We start from the raw sequence: 18,100 nt of genomic DNA, 5'->3' as shown, positions 1-18,100 counted from the left end.
TTGACAATCGGATTCCCTTTTGTGAACAGAGATAACAATTTTTAAATAATAATTTTTAACTAAAATATATATTTCTCGGATGTTTATTTATTTTTTTAAGGATGTGAATTTTTACGAAACTCTTTTTATCATCAAAAAAAAAAAAAAATACCATCAGAGTATTAACAGGGATATTCTGCTTTAATATTCAGACTCCTCTACTGTTATTCAAAACCTTTTCGAATTATTCTTTTTTCATAGAGTCTTTTTTAGGGGATAGTTTACATATTGGTAATACTGGTGGAGAATTTCGATGACGTCGTTGCCACCGATGGAAAGTATCATTGTCATAAAATTATTTTATAATAATGACATCCGAGTTTCATTTTGGAGCACGGCATGTCAATCTCTCTCTCCAACGTTAACCGAGTTACGGCATCTCTTTGAAAGACGATTATGTAGCGCGACTCTCTACACAGCCACGTACACGTGCCATGTGCTCCAAGATAGAAACGGTGTTGACGTTAGCGCACGTGCGCTACGCGCTGCAAGTCGCGAACTAAATCGAGCGAGATAATTACGTTCAATATTTCGTTCAAAGAGAATTACAAACCCGCGGAAGCATTCGCTCCTGTGTGTGTGTAAAGATCGGAAAATGAAATTGCAAGTTTTCTAAACCATATAGCTACACGTTGTATAACAAAATTACCGACAAAACAAACTTTGACAATTTTTTGTAAATTGTAAAAAAAATGTTGCGATAAATAATCGTGTTCAATCTTGCAGCTGCTCAACATTTCGAATTCTTCGAATTTCTTTACATTTCGACCTTGTTTAGCATTCCAAATATTTGTCTATATAATGACATATGCTAGTTGAAAGATTTTATATAAAATGGATTTCGTGAAAAGGATACCCCCCCACCCCCTCGAAAATTGTCTGCCTCATAAATTACGCGGCTGTACCACGATGTCGTATTTGCTTATCATTTTAGTCAAAAATTGCGAGTGGAACAGTCTAAAGGTTCTCTCGCTTCCAATTTAGATAACATTTATCCATCCATGGAGAGATTTATATCAGTATCAGAGTTTCACAAAGTCGGAAAATAAAACAATATCTTTGTTTATATTGTAAACTGTAATAAAATAATCCTATTTAATTCTAAATAATAATATCAATCAGATATACATCATCAGTCGTTATCCAGTTTTATCACATAAGCCATTAATAAGTCATTAACGTTTAATTGTTTATTTCAATTTCTTCAATAATATGAGTACATATTGTTGATTAATTATAAATAATTTATTATCTTTCTAAATAATTATTCATTTTAAATAATATTATTATGAATTTTGTTAAAAATATCATTTAATCATTGTAAATAGAATAAAAGCTAACTCGTTCATAAATCTCTGTAAAATCATTAATAACACTAACACTCTTTTAAGAAAAATGTTTGTTTTAAAGATGAAGGAAAATGCAAAAGAAATTAAAGAAGAAAAAAACTAAATTGACAATTACTTAGGGGATATTATTAAAAATAAGATAATTCCATAAATTTCGCTAATTTATTCACAATCTCAGTTCAGAAAAGTTCCATACGCAAGGCCGAATTTCGCCGCTTGTGTGAAGTCGAGCAAAAAGCTTGTTAGCGGCGCGCTCAGCAACATGAATAATTAATGTGTTCGACAAATTAACCCGTCGACGTTTAAATCCTCTAGTTTCGTAATTATTAATAAAGTAGATGCATTTTATGTGTCATAAATTTTATACTGACCTGAATAAACATAAGCTCATTTTAAACGCTTGACTAAGATATGCTAACAATTATATCATTATGATAAGGAAGAGGATGATTCTTTTATCATTAACAAGAAAGAATTTACCATATCTACAAACTAAAAATATTTTTTTTTAATATGTACCTTTTATGACAATTTTACTTGTACACTATTACAGTATTAAACAAGATTTCATCTAATTCGCGGAAATATGTTTCTAAAATAATATTGAATCAATCAATCCAATTAATACACGTGTCCAGGAAAATGTTACATTTAGCTAAAACTGTCAAGATTGAATAAAGATTGAATAAACAAAGGGGATAGAATTCTTTTATCGATTTTTGTCTTTTTGCGTATCCTTCGACCTTCCGATATTGGACGAATCATTAATTTCCAATAAATGGCGCGCACGTTATTGTGTAGAAAGTCGATTTATATATTCCTTTGAAAGTTCTCACAACAAAGATAAAAGCTGTAAAGCGGGCATGATCTTTTTTGCGGTGTACCTTCGCTTTTCAATTTCGTAATAAGCTGCTTATCTTTAAAACGATGTACAGTGAATTATTAAGTAACGTAAATTTCAGTGATTCGTAGAATATAAAGTGATGCATTATTTCTTCAAAACAGAATTTATAAGTTTTTAAAATGAACAATTCATATGTAATATAATATTCATTCGTTATAAAAGCTAAAGTGAATAATCGCGTTTTAATTCTTACATTATTCCGATATATTATTCAATCATGAACAATCATGTCGAATTTAATATTCTCGATCTGTTTCGTATTATAATCGCTCGTACGGTAAGAATTATATTCGCGCATGCAAACTCATCACAAATAATAAGAAACCTTTCTAAAAAAGAGATGCCGTTATTTTATCTGGCCCTTACTTTATTCGGCCGAAAAATCAATAACTGACACCGACTAAGTGGTACTCAAGCGAATGTCGATATTTTTCGCGTCTCTTTCTATTATCTCTTGGAATGCGTTGTCAGTCTTCCCTAATAATCGAATTCGAAAAGTAGACCCTTGCTATCGAAGGTCCTACCAAATAGACCCTTGCTATTTCGTTCATTCTTCGACGAAAGTAAGCGAGGAAATCTTAGGACGTCGACTGACACGGGTCTCGAACAGTCGATATTTTTATTGACGAAACCATATATAGCGAGCTACTTCTGAATAATTCCTACTTCTGAATAATTTTACACCACGGAAATTTTTTTTTTATATTTTACGTAAAATATTATGACGGTTATTATTTTTATTTTTATTATTTTCTACGTTAAAATCATACATACTATAATGCTTACTTTCTATATAAATTAGATTTTATATAAATTACTATTATATTATATACTTTCTTTATTTCATTAGTATCTTTATACCGTCACCAACTTTGTAACTAGAATCAGAATTTTCAGTCTTTGTCATTTTTAATCTACCTAAATTCTTTTATCATATATTTTGTAATTTTCTTTCCACATAAAGCAAGAATTGGTTTGTTCCTGAGTACTGAGTGATATTTTGCGTCAAAGAGAATAATGAATTTAAAAGCAACCTATTAATTCCAATTCCATTCGCAAAGCTGCATACATCTCAATTGAGATATTATTTCTAAAATGCAACTGGCTATAGTATTTCTTCTTCCCTCGCATATTTTTCGTTCTGAAGAATATACAGTTTCCTTGAATGAGACGGATTTTTTTGCCGCATTATAATTATCTCAAAATATCTAAGAATATTACTGTTGAGAAAATGTAAAATATTTAGCAACTGTGATACGCAATCAGGATTTGAAACAGAATATTTTTCTCTTGTCTTTTCTCTTTTTCTCTTCTCTTAAATAAAATGGAATAATTCTTTATAATACGTATATTCTTTCCTATTATTTAAAAAAAAAAAAGAAATTCTAATATTTCGCGAGCATATAATTTGTTTACTTCTTCTGAATTACTTTATCGAAAGACCATATACATATAATTAGACGAAAAGACTTGATTTTCAATAACATCTTTAATGAAGTAGCTAGTATTTAGTTGTGGTTTTCACACAAGAATCAATTACCACAATGATAAACAATTCTCGATATCAATCTCATACCTATGTGATATAGATATTACAGTTTGTCCGACCACAATCATGGAGATTGGATTAATTGTCCTCTGCTAAGGCTCGCTGCCTCGATTATGGTTTATCCTCTACGCACCTATGGATGCTTCTCCTAGCTTCTCTGATCGAACAATATTGGCGTAGCTCGCGGCGTAGATTAAATTGAAGAATTCTTCTTCATTGTTCACGATTGATGATATCCGAGCTATCCGATTGCACGACACATCCAATTTAATATTTTATTCCGCTGTGATTCGAATATATTCTGCGATTCATTTTCCTTCGACATGTTATATATCGAAGCTAAATGCGAAATTAAATATGAGTTACACTTTTTTTGCATTCTTTTTTTTTTTTTAGGGACTACGAGAGCAGCAATATCCTGGATAATTTACTATCTCGCATGGAACAGTACGCCACGAATTTAGAAACATTGGTGGAGGAACGCACAGCTGACTACCTCGAGGAGAAACGTAAATGCGAAGAACTTCTTTATCAGTTACTACCAAAGTAAGTTTCCACGGAACGCTAATACAATGAAGTTTTCTTAAAATGAGATTGTCATTACATTTGCCACGAACTTTTTGCGGAGAACCCGTCATGTGTATTTTTCGCGTGTCGCAAAGAGAGTTGTGAAAATATAATTTAAATAGCAAAATTGCTCAGATATTTTTTTGATTATGTCCGAAGTGCAAAATTTTTAAATCGACATAATATTTGATATCTATATTTTTATTTTATATATTACATGTAACAGATTCAAAACACATTTAAATTTTATTTTATATATTTTCCCTTTATATGCTGTTAGTAATCTTGTAAAATTTAATTTAAACGAATGTTTCCGCAAACAATTTGATTTCAATAATTAAACCGTACACAAAATTTGAATTTGCTTTACAGCTGGCTCTAATTGACTTTTGTTCGCTTAGCCAGCGCTGTTTCTTCATCTACGTAAATTATTACTAAGCTTTACTAGTAAAAATATGCTAATTTCAAATCAAATATGAATCAGTCATATGTATAAGCATCTTTTGATCAAACATAAATCGTTAATTAATGCGAACGTAAGTGATGATAATTGAGATGTTATATGTCTTCACATCAAATGCATACGGTAATGCATCGTGACGATAAATTAACGGTTGGAAGAATCCATTCATGTTACAGACAGCGTGAAATTAAACGGTGCAACATATAAATGGAAAATCAGTTGAATCGACTTCCTCACGCGACGGTCCGTGACCAAAGGATTATCGAAAATTGGCCAACCTTAAAATTGATATAAAAAAAATAGGAACGCTCGGTGCATACAGCAAAAGCGATCAAACGATAAAAAAAAGCGAGACGAAATAATTTTTTAAAGCGCCATCGAAAAGTATAATCCAAGTAACAAAGTTGTAATAGAAAATAATTTAAAAACTGAATTGTTTTAATTTTTAATTAAGATTGAATAATAATTAAAATGCAGAAATTATGAAATGATTTGTTTAAACATTTATTAATGTAGTTATTATGTTTTAATAATTAAAGCAAACTTACCTATATTTACTTGAAAATGTTATACATGCTCACCATAGAGCAAAATATCACTATAATTGTAAATATACTGATAATATCGACATATCGATTAAAATCCTTTTATTTCAATGTAACCTCGAAAAGCAAGAAAATTGTATATATAAAGAGTGCTTGTTTAAACAAAATTACTTCATTGAAGTGTATACACGGTTAACATATCCCGTATAACTTCTTGTTTGCGAGCAAGTAAGTACGCGAACCTTAATGAACTTTACGAAGATAAAAGGGAGAGCGAAGTACGAGGAAAATTTGTTGAGAGCTTCGAAAACTTTATCACCACTTGTCTCTCGCGAGTAATAATTCTTTTGTCGAGCTTCAGCTGATATAGTTAGCGCACTATCGTGCGGCAGGTTTAATCGATATCACATCATGATGCATCACAGCGACACGAAACTCGTGTCGGAAGCATCGATTTTTGCGAGATAATCAACAACAAAACCGAGCTTCTACAATAAATATATCTGATTGTACATTCAAATACAATAATTTTCATTTCCACGAGGAACTGGATTATTTGATAGAAAATTAACCTTTCTAAACATAATGACGCATAGAATGAAATACTAACAAACACATTGCAATATTTCTACATGCATATTTTAAAACTCTTTCTCATCATAGGTACTTTAAATGTAGAAACTAGTAGAAACGTGGAAAACGCTGGTCATGCATATTTTTTTTTCACTTAACTTCTAGTTTTAAAATGTACATTCTTAATACAAAAATTTAAATGTTAAAATTAATTCTATTTAAAAAACACTGAAAACATTCTATACTTCTATACTTTTCTTTTAAACAAAAATTTAAAAATGTATGCAGATTTTTTCAAAAAAATTATCATTAAAATTGAAAATTCAACATAATAATTTTCTATACAAGCAAAGATCTTGTCATGTTCTCTTTAAAATCATTTATCATCTCTTTTCTCTTTAATTAAAGAACATAAATAAAAGATTAGGTTGCGCTTCCGCTGCCTTGTCAAATACGTCTTATTCTTATTCTTTTCATAATTTTTACGTTTTATTATTCTCAAGTTGTGTCTTGCTTTACATTTTCTCTGATGTTTTATTGCATTAAACATATATAATATATAATATATAACTGTGTAAATGTACATAAGTGTCCATAACGTATTGAACTTGGATCCGTTAAATTCAAAGGATCACTCTCGTCCCTGCGAAAGGATCTCTCAAACTTCTTTTCCGCTTGCCGCTGTCTATGAAAGACACGTGTTTGTTTGTTTCCGCGAGCAGATCGGTGGCGTCGCAACTAATCCTCGGGCAAAGTGTAATCGCCGAGACATACGATCAAGTGACAATTTACTTCAGTGACATCGTGGGTTTCACAAGTCTGTCGGCCGAGAGCACGCCTCTGCAGGTGGTCGATTTGCTGAACGACCTCTACACGTGTTTCGACTCCATTATCGAGAACTTTGACGTTTATAAGGTAAGTATCGATTTTAAGCGCAACCCGTAGACCTGTAATATAGAGATGATTTGAAAGGCTCCGGTCGAAAGGGGTGAATATTTTAACGAGGACAGAATCACGATGCTGGTTAATGGAAATGACGATAAACTTTCGCTCGCGGAAGAGATATCGCAGCCCGCGCCTGATGGCGTCACGCTCGCAATATCAAAGTTTTTTCGACGTAGTTTTATTGAAGCTAAACGAACAAAGCGTTCATCGTTTCGACAAGTTTTTCCGTTTGCAGGAACCTGACTTTTTCTATTAGGAAACTTCACCCTCATCACTTTCTCTCGGTCTCTGTCTCTGTCTGTTACCCTCTCTCTTTCTCTCCCTCTCTCTCTCTCTCTCTCTCTCTCTCTCTCTCTCTTTCTCTCTCCCTTTTCCTCTCCCTTGTATCTTCGCATTTTTCTACTTTTGCCTTCAAGCTAACAATAAGCATTCGTCCGACAATAACATATTGCTCAGCCAGCACGCTTTATTTCTCATTGAATCAAGCTCGAGATTCTCCAATTCTATATTTACAAAACGCTCCACGTGGCGTTATTTGGAGCCTATCGCGACATGTTCGACCCGTTAAAGCCAACGCGGAAAAGAGAGAAAGAGATAGAAAGAGGAGGAAGGGCAGTGAAAGAAACATGGCAATTCCGGAGAACAAATCGCCCTTGATTTCTTAGGAGAGCGATTTTCCATGAAAATAACACGATTACCGCGCGTGGACTTGAATCGGAATTATTACGAAATATTCACGTGCCAGGGATCGTGCCTACAGAAAATTATAAAAAGTATAAATTATAAAAATTATTAAAAAAATATAAAAACATAATAAACTAAAAGAATTACACTTATTATATAAATTTGCGATTTTAATTAATAAAGAATATAATGTATGCGTAGTAATAGATACGTGGTGACACAAATTGCACGAGATAAATGTAAAATCTTGCCGATGTAAAGGGGATACTTTCATAAGAGTATTTAATTAATGTAGTAGGAACAAAATTACATTAAGAGCGACCATAAAAGCGCATAGAATTTTTAACTGATAAAATGCTAGTGCTTCACTCTCTTTCAGGAGTCTTTATAATTTTACAATCTAAAAAGCACCCCTCGATGCAGCGCGATAATCATATGATTACTGTGACTATATATATATAAGTATATATATATATATATATATATATATATATATATATACATATATATATGTATATATACCGCACTGCAACAGTTTGCACTAAACTCTATTACTTTACTCTCTAATTACTGATTAAACTTTTCTCTTTTTCTCTTTCAATCCGCATTTTAGAATATTGAATATCAGAATTAAATATAAATTTCCGCTTATTCATTTATATATAACGTTTCAAAACAGGTTCAATGATGAATTTGTATTACAGGAATTTATATTTCTGCGTAACTTTAAATAAATTTGAAAAATAAATAACTTCGATAGAAATTATAATTAATTTTCCATCAATTTTATATTACTTGTGATTGATAAATTATTACAAATTTTCATGGTTTGGTTTGTTTATAATTGGTTTGCATCAATAGTAATTATCAAAGCTTTTTTCAAACTAACACTTTGAGAAATGAAATGGTTTTTACGTCTGTAACACTTTGCTGTTCGTATTTTACGATACTTCCACATTAAATACATCTCACTTATAATCCCTTTATTTCACTCTGGTGTTATAAACTTTTTAAGATCCTAGTGTCTTTGTTAAATAAAAAGACATTCTCACAGACTTATCTTTTGCTCGACATCTTTTTCTCGTAATTAATCTACTTAATCTAAAGATATAATACAAGATATAATACAATAGATGGAAATAGATAAATTTAATATAAAAATATTCTACATCCAGATTTAGCATAAGATCGTTCTTTTATCTTCTTAAATGAATGATAAATAAATTAATGTATAAATTAAGCTAATACGGATAATATAAAAGAAATAAATTTTACGTAGATAAATTTTACGCGCTTTTATATCGTTTCGTAAAAACTTTTAAGCAAGAATGTATTTGGCACAATTTCTCTCAATTCTTTCAGGTGGAAACGATAGGGGATGCTTACATGGTCGTATCGGGATTACCAGTGAGAAATGGTATGAATCACGCCAGAGAGATTGCAAGGATGAGTTTAGCCCTCAGGGACACGGTAATGACATTCAGTATTCGCCATAGACCAAACGAACAATTAAAACTTCGTATCGGCATGCATTCCGGTGAGTCAATAATTTACAACATATCTTTTTTTGCTCGCGAGATTAATTGCGAAAGCGAAGCAAGATTAGTTGTAATATAATTTTAAGTTTTGTATTAAGATTTCATTATAATTTCCAAATTTAAAATCAGCAAGAAAAATTATGCATAATTTTATTACTGCATATTTTATTACTACATTATATATTATTTATTCTTTGTTAAGAGATTTTTTGTTTTTGTTTTGTGAATCTCTCTCTTGATTAAAGGGAATAGCATATTCAATACAATATCATATTAAAGAAATAGCATTATAAATCAAGTTTATCTGTCGCGATACTGATCGATTACATGTGCCAAAGGTTGAATGGTATGCGAGCTGCGAATTGATATCGCAAATAGTGAAGTGAATTAAATAAAAAATGCGACAAATATTTCAAAGTATTTCTACAACGAAAATTTTTCCTCGAGTTTATTTTTTCACAGGGCACCGATCATTGAAAACTCGATATGAACGAAACTGATTCGGAAACGTGTGTGGAAAATTGTTAGGAAATTGGCAACTATCTGCCGTCACACCAAAAAAAAAAAATAAATGAATTGTATTTCTCGGCTGACGTCGTTATCGTTTTTCGGCTTTGTTTCCATTAATTTTTAAATTCATGACACGCAAGCCCTCAAACTATTACGTGACGAGAATCCTACTTTCATCCCTCGTTTCTATCTCTCGATAAAATTTTTCTCGGTGACACCATGTCGCAAGTGTCACGCATATCTGAAGCGACATCCTTCAAGATCGCGTAGAACTTAAATTACATCGGTCCCGTGAGAAAAAACAGCTCAATGTGATATATATATATATATATATATGTATATATACGTTAAGCGGTTGGCTATAATTAGTAAAGTTAATTACTTTTTAAATGGATTCGAAGTGTAACGTCATATTCGCGTCGTCCGACAAGAATGAACAATGTTCCTGGATTTATGAAGATAATTAGTTGTCAAATTCTTTTTATAATTATTATAAGTGAAAAATTAGCCTTTCAGATATCAGAATCTAAAGATCCAAAATGACAGTTGAGTAAAAAAAGCGAAAATGTTTTTATTACGGAATTATCTTAACGATAAAAGATATTTTAACAATAGAAAGTATCTTCTTACGCAAAGAGAATCTTTTTCTTAAAAGGAAAGAGAATCTGAACGAATTAGAGTCTGCTTTAAATGTTTCAAAGACGCCCGGAGAAGGAGGAAGGATCCTTCCATATATTTTTCCAATTATTAAATTAGTTGTCTTTTCCCGAAGGTAACGGCGACACAAATAACATTGGGGTATATGTATTTGCTTGCAGGACCATGCGTGGCCGGCGTGGTAGGTCTTAAGATGCCTAGATACTGCCTGTTCGGCGATACCGTCAACACAGCATCCAGAATGGAGAGTAACGGAGAAGGTAATTAACAGCACAGTCATTCTCGGGAAGGAAATTCATTTCACGACGGGAATGTAATAGGGGAAATGTGTGAAGGTAGAAAGTTATAGACACGAGCGGCAATTAAAAGGGAGAAGTAAAGGTGTGGCGATGAAATCAAGGTCGTCGCTTAAGAGAAAATCGACCCTGCCTCAAGTGTTTCCATAGAGATCACGGTTAGCCCGTTTTCAATCATGAGAACATAATCATCAAACTGTTGAATGGCCTTGATCACGTGTTAACTTTTCCGGCAACGATATCCCGCGATTATCAACGACAATCATACCTCGCGCATTAATGCGTCATTAATCTACTTGACGTATCAAATCATCGCGAATAATCACGCGACGTTAGAAAATTAATTTTGCATTCAATTCGTTGCAAATTTTACTAATATTTCACTGATTTGAATAATATCGCTCGATATTAAAGTTTGATTTCGACATCCCCTTCATAATCACCGAACGTACCGCGAGCATTTTCAAGGGCCCTTTTCTACGGTTTTGACAACGATTTCGATCGCGACTTGATGGAAACGACACGCAACGATGAAATTGATTGCGCCCCGGGATCTCGTTTACTGCCACGCTTATGAGACACGCACAAGTGTGCGGTGTATCGCTTAATGTTGCGTGGGTGGTGGTTTTTCCCTTCAACAAGGACTTGGCTGCCGGTGTTGCTCGCGCGAGGCAAGGACGCACCGCAAGGCGCCACGCGGCTGTTTATCGAGTTTCTTCGTAGCTCGTTTTATGCGTTGCGAGAATTACATAACGCACGTTAAAGTTTCCGGGTGATAGATTAGACTGAAAAGTTTCACCACTTCTTTCCTTTTTCTTTCTTATTTTTTTTTTTTTTTTTTTTTTATAAATTATTGGACACGTGACTGCAGAAATATCATAATACCTTGATTTTCATGCGTAAATTGTATTATCGTACGTTACGTAGTTGTACAATCAAAAGCTTCTGGGAAAGCATATAGATCGATACTTCGATTAGTCTTTTCATAATCGAAATATCAAGGAAACTGCAAACAACTTTCAAGATATAAAAGAACGAAAAAAGACATTCTAACAACTATGGTTTTGGAAAGCAATTAAATGCTTTACCCTTAATCTCCTACTGTCAACTTTACTCAAGGAGAAAAATAAAGAGCTTCCTAAAGATTAATTGTTTGGAAAAGCAATTATAGTGATATTTAATTTTTAATCTTCCTTTTTCGATTTTAATTTAAATAATCCTTACATTTTAGATTCTTATATATACGTATATATAATTATATACTTATTTATATTTCAAAATTCCGTTTAAAAATTCATATTAAAGTTTAAAATATAAGGATTATAAGTATTGTTAATATTAAAATTTAAAAGCAAGATCGTAAAACAGTTCCTCGATTATTTTCTATACATGTACACGGAAAGTTGAGATATAAAACAGCAAATATCTTGTAGGAAGTTATTTCGAAGTCTCTATGACCTGTATTTTATTCGAGAGTATTAAAAGCCTATCGGATAAAACGCTAAACGCTAAAACGCTAAAACTGTTTTAAAGTTTTACTTTTTAAAACGCAGATGCGATTCATCTTATTTCGATTAAGAGATTATTCATTGAGATTACTCAGTGAGGCCCCATTCAGAGGCGTGGAATGATTATTCATACGAAACCTGACGGAATTAAAACATTGCGCGATTATTGCGGAGCGCCCTTTCATATACAATTTTATTTTACATATACAATTTTATTTTACATATTACAATTTAAAGAGAAGCTGTTAAGCTTTACTTTTCTCGTATCTTTCAAGACGCATTCAGCTTCAATAAATATGTTAAATTATGCATAGAAGATTATTAGAAGCAACTGTTTACATTCGATCAGTTCCTCTCTTTGAATCTCCTTTTCTCTTATCTATTAAATTACGATTTAATATGTACGAGTAAATTATTATCAATCGTTATAATTTTCTAACTAGTCGCGCACACAAAATCTACACCTATAATTTTTCCTTCAAAAATCGGATATTTTTTTTCTACGAATATAAATATTTTCAATGATGCTCGATAAGAAATGATATAATATTTAAAAGAACTAACGAGTTATCCGCGCAATCATTCTTATCAACAATAAATTTTTCATATTCTCGACATATTAATTTTTATGCCGATATAAATATCTTTTTATTATAATGTCAATACATGGAATCAAAATTTTATTTCTGTGTTCCACATACATGAGGGATATATCATATTGTATAATGTAATATTTGCCGATCCAGTCCCACAGTTTATAAAGTAAAAGATAATTAAACATTCACCAATACGATGCGCAACAGCGGAGTTTAATTACTCTACATCGATCTGCAAAATACAAATATATCTAAATTATAAAAGCATTAAAATAATTAATACTTTGAAAGACAATTCTATGCGTATTAAATTTTTTATTCCTTCAAATAAAATATTTTTATAAAATTAATTGTATATAATTTTTTAAAATCCGTTTTTTTTTCAAGTATAAATTTTCGTAAAATTTCATAGACAAAAAGACTTTCTTCTTTATTTTTCATATAAACGATTTAATAAACAGTACAATTGATTGCGTATAAATGATATAGATGTATACATAAAGAAGGAATTACTCATCCCTTGGTTGCTCCGCTGGTACCCGATGCCATCTAGCCCTCTTCCTCTCAGAATTCATCGTTACCGTTCCTTTACGGTGTTCATTCACTCGCGAACACACGATTCACTACACTACACTAATTTACAAAATAACGATTATACGGACCCTCTATACGACACTTCCGGCGTTAATGGAATACGACATGCACTTTACTGAGAATAACGTGGAAGAAACGCAAACGCGTAAAGGTACAATTTGCTTGGAAAGGGCGCAGTTTCATAATTGCGGTTAATACGAAATTATTATTATTATATTTCCCGCGGTAATATCAAATCTATTCTTTTATGTATACGCATTAATAAAATACTTTTTCATTTAAAGATACTTTTTTTGATGTACTGCATCTAGCTATTCAAATAATTATTAAAGCCGGAATTAGAATGTGGAATAAAATAATGAAATTTTAAGATAATTGAACGTAACTTTTACTTTGAAAGTTCTTTTTTGCTTTTATCTAAAGTAACCATCTTCAAACGAGAAGGCATTAGTATCGCTTTCTGTATATCTTCCGTCCTTTTGATTAACAAGCCGTACACGTTCGGGATACATCTCCAATTTCGCGTAATACATGTATTATTTATGAACGAACGATTTATTGCAGATTTCCATTACTCGCGCTTACGCGAGATCCATACATTACTTTTACGCCCTCGATTCAAAAGCGATCACGCTCAAGATCAGCGAAATGATCATTTCCCCTCCCTCCTCCCCCTCCTCCTCCTCCTCCTCTTCCCTCTCCCCTTGCAAGATACCGCAATGAAACAATTTATAATTCTATGGGCCCGCGTTTCGCGTATTCTATCCCAAGGATGATTGAATGCGTGCGAGATACCCCGTGATAAATGTTCGCTTCGATACGTTTACGAGGCGCTAATGGCGGTAATTAATTATTCACGTGCGTTGAAAATTGTAAATTATTCGTGAGGGGAACACGAGCACGTTTTCTCGGAGTACCTGCCGCGATCGCGGTTCGAGAAGCAATAACACGGCGCGGTGTCTCGAGCGGCGACCCGTAAACAAAACAAGTACAAGCGCCGTAGCGAAGAAGGAAAACACCGCGGCACGGAAACCATCGTGTGCCGGTTAACAATTCGTAATATTCAATGGCTCGGAAAATATAAACGCTTTAAAACCTTCTTTCTCGATTTCTAGTATTTTAAATTACTTTCATTATCTGAACACTTAATCTTTGTCTTCATCCCTATAGATCTTTACCTCGTGATATCATTAGTCTCGGTCCACAACAGGTATTAAACAGGTATTTAATCTTTAAGACCAATCATAGTCGATTATTTTTTTCATATTCGATTATAATTGGTCAATTTCTTACTTCTTAACGCTTAAATCACCTATCGTGGATCGAGACTTAACGTTGCTCGGAGTGACGATTAGTTCCGTTGATTGAGAAAGGTTTAGAATTTTCATTATTTTTTGGTTCTCTTAATTTGATATATTGATAATTTGATCAATGTATGCAATTTTATATATATAAATTATTTTGTAATTATTAAGTGCTTAGTTAAAAAATAAAATTTACTTTTGTTTGGATAAAAAAAAATATAAAGAGTAAAAACGTTTATTAAACAAAGAGCACGTTTCTCATAACTTTTTTAATGAAATAAAATTTGTATTATCTAAACTTCCGGATATTTTAATTTTCAATATATTTTCATATTATAATACTTTATGTGTCAAAATCTTTAATTAATCGGATTTTATCGATTGTTAAATTAATTGATTATGAAGTAACATATCTATTATTCACACGCAATACATTGCTGTCGAACGCCGTTGAATAGGCGTTACTTAATTATCGTTCCACCAACGCGATATTAGAGAATATTTATTTTACGAAATAATTGGCATATCGCATTGGCGTAATTAATAATTTATGACGATGTTATAAAACTGATTGAAAATGAAGATCTAGTTTTGTTATTGATATCCTCGTGCAGTCACGCTCTCTTTTCCGTAGTAAACGTAATCAAGTAGAGCAGATCATACGAAAATTACGTATATCGGATTAGCATATTTGCGATCGTTCGCTCTGACCGTCGGCCGTACTGTAATCGAACTTGCATATCCTGTCGACGACGACGGAGGACGGTTCCGATCAACGGGTAGTAACTTTATTATCAGTTTAAATTCCATTAAAAGTTTCCCCATACTACCAACTCGAGAAGATGTGATAGCGTCGATTTATTCGTATTTAGTTAGGTCACGCGAATTCTCGAGCTGATTTGTCTCGCATATCTCTTATTATCTTTTAACAGCATTTTATAGTTTCCAGTCAAAGTTGTTTCTCTTTTATGTTTTATATATGTGTCTCTTTTATTACACTTGAGTTATTTAAAAGAGCGAGATTATATTTAATTTCCGAGAAAGAATAAAGATTTAGTTTACAAATAATTATTTATTTATCTGGTTTAGTCATATTAAATTATTTTTAATATATTTATTATACTTATTATATGGTATTTGTATAAAAATTTATAAAGAAAAGCTTTTTTTATAAAAAGAATTAAATTTTTGTTTTTAAACTAATTATTGCAGAAAATATATTTTATAAATAAACACGATAAATTTATTATATATTTTGCTACTTTTTATAAGTAATTATATTTTATTAGAAAAATATACTTCGTATCTTCGGGTCAAATTATCTGTATGAAGATCTTCGAGTCATCTTATTCTATGCAGTGTAAAAAATGTCGCAAGTAATTCATCGCAAGTAATTCATCGAAACCGCTTCTTGCGAACTTCATCGAGTTCACGTCCAATCCTGGCGTAGCTCTTGTGACAGCAAGAAGTTAATTGGTAGTCAAGATACAGAGTTTACGTGTCAAAGGGCTTTAAATTCTCCAGCCCTTCTTATGCGTTGCCTTGACGCCGCTCGTCGAAGCGTCAAAATAAATCGAGTCGTACTTTTATAAAGGTCACGTCGGATCGCAAAATTAATGAAAGCCATAAGACGACAACTCAACTTCGTCATTTAGCAAAGTGACATTTCGCGTATTCGTTGCATAATTATTAATACAGTTTTTCCAAGTAATTTATTATGTTACCATCGTTCATTCTTCTACGAGAAAAATACCTTTAAAAAATACCTTTAGCCATCGGTTTATTTTTCAACAAAATTGCTATGTTTTTGCTACTTTTAATTTTGATGAATGTTATTCCTAGGTAGGTAAGCAAAATAAATATGTTGTTTGGTTCACATTTAAGTGCACATTAAACCCCGATTTAAATAGAAAATAATATTAAAAGTAAAAAAGTAAAAAAGTTAAAAAATAAAGATTTTTAAAAATATTATATAGCTATTTTCTAAAATTTTTTATTGTGTTTGGATTTTTCTCAATTTTCTAATTTCATCGATTTTGACCTTTTTCAACATTTTGTATGTGGAAAGAAAACAAAATATCGAAAAATATCAGGTATTAAAATATCAACCTTTTTTTAAATGCTCTGTAGTTGTAATTTAATAGCGAGAAAATAATGCGAGGGAGCAATTGTGCGACAAAGGCACATATAATTCGTGGATGCATTGTTCGTGTCACGACACACACAATATATGGAAACATTTAGTCTATAAAGTGCACTGTCATCGGAAGCGGCGAGTTCAAAGCGAGCTTATTCGGTGTAAAGCATAGTTAGCTTGAAAAGCTCTTCTGCGTGAATTTCAGTCTAACAACATTTTTACATATTTTTTTTATCCACTGGTCATTAAATATCACATTTCAATATTTGAAGCGGTCTATGAAAAGAGCATTCCCTGCTCTCTCTCTCTCTTGAAAATAATATCGGGTCCAATATTATCTTTAAAAAAATAGGATATCCAGAAATAAAATATATTTAACTGAAAATAATACATCACGTTTCAAGTAATAATTTATTGATAATCATTCGAGATGTCATTTTATATTTTCTATATATTGTAAGCAGGATAAACGGCTTTTAGAAACGGCTTTGAGATATGTTTTGATGTTTTGAACTATATAAAATCTAATGCACGATGAAGATAATATTTAGTGAAGCAGCTGTTATCTCGCGATATTTCCTAATTGGTTATTTTATATAAAAGCTACCCTAACATCAAAGGAGCGCTATTTCTATTAATACTGTAGGAGGATTACAGGACATGCATAAAAGAAGTCGTTTTCTTTTTTCTGCGACAGCTTTGAAGATCCACGTCAGCCCGAAAACGAAGGAAATCCTGGACAGCTTTGGCACATTTGAACTCGTCTGCAGGGGAGAAGTCGTATTAAAGGTAAGCCCTCTCGATCGATATGCGAAGTTCCCTTGATTTCGTCGAGATCGAGATTATCCTTCTATCTCATCTTTTATCTCGCGAATCCAACTGTCGCTTCAAAATCGAAAAGAGATCCTCCTGAGTCGATAGTCCTCATGAGTCGGAGGGTAGAAGTACCGAATAAGGTTACCGTTAGAAGTATCGAATAAGATTATTGTGTGATCTTTTACGTAACAAAAATATTATTGGGAACAAAGGAGGAAAAAATAACTTCTTTCCCCTTTCTAATTATTTTCACGTATCCTTATATAATCTTTTGCAAATTAATCTTTATTTTTACATTTTAACATTAGAGTGCTTATACCCGCACAGTGAAACGTCAATAAAACGTAATAGGACATTGCAAAGATAAAATAATTGTTTAAGATATCTTTCTAATAAAATTCACTTTATAAATCTAGTATATTTAAAATAAATTTATTTTGCACCACCTTAATATCGTAATTTTTCACAGGATAACATCAAAGGGAAAAAAAAATCTCTCTTTTGAATTGTTTATTTTATTCCAAAG

At 32.0% G+C, this 18,100-nt stretch overlaps 1 protein-coding gene across 4 annotated transcripts in view; it reads left to right on the top strand.

Moving 5' to 3' along the window:
* The window catches only part of LOC105433193 (atrial natriuretic peptide receptor 1), a 79,634-nt gene extending 61,583 nt beyond the window's left edge, over positions 1–18,051 (top strand). For 3 of the 4 annotated variants that reach the window (XM_089071066.1, XM_089071011.1, XM_089071123.1), the window contains exons 17-21: positions 4,238–4,387; positions 6,712–6,904; positions 8,981–9,155; positions 10,485–10,583; positions 17,456–18,051. In XM_089071066.1, the coding sequence (XP_088927192.1) occupies positions 4,238–4,387; positions 6,712–6,904; positions 8,981–9,155; positions 10,485–10,583; positions 17,456–17,583 (745 nt within the window). In that variant the 3' untranslated portion in view covers positions 17,584–18,051. The remainder of the gene's footprint in view (positions 1–4,237; positions 4,388–6,711; positions 6,905–8,980; positions 9,156–10,484; positions 10,584–17,455) is intronic. The other variant, XM_089071166.1, reaches the window with a different exon arrangement.
* Positions 18,052–18,100: the final 49 nt, after the last annotated feature.

This window comes from Pogonomyrmex barbatus, unplaced genomic scaffold, assembly GCF_055798465.1.
Source record: "Pogonomyrmex barbatus isolate J1 unplaced genomic scaffold, ASM5579846v1 scaffold1, whole genome shotgun sequence".
NCBI classification, from domain to species: Eukaryota; Metazoa; Arthropoda; class Insecta; order Hymenoptera; family Formicidae; genus Pogonomyrmex; species Pogonomyrmex barbatus.
The sequence above is the reverse complement of the archived record's forward strand: the minus strand, read 5'-3'. Positions and strand labels throughout refer to the sequence as shown.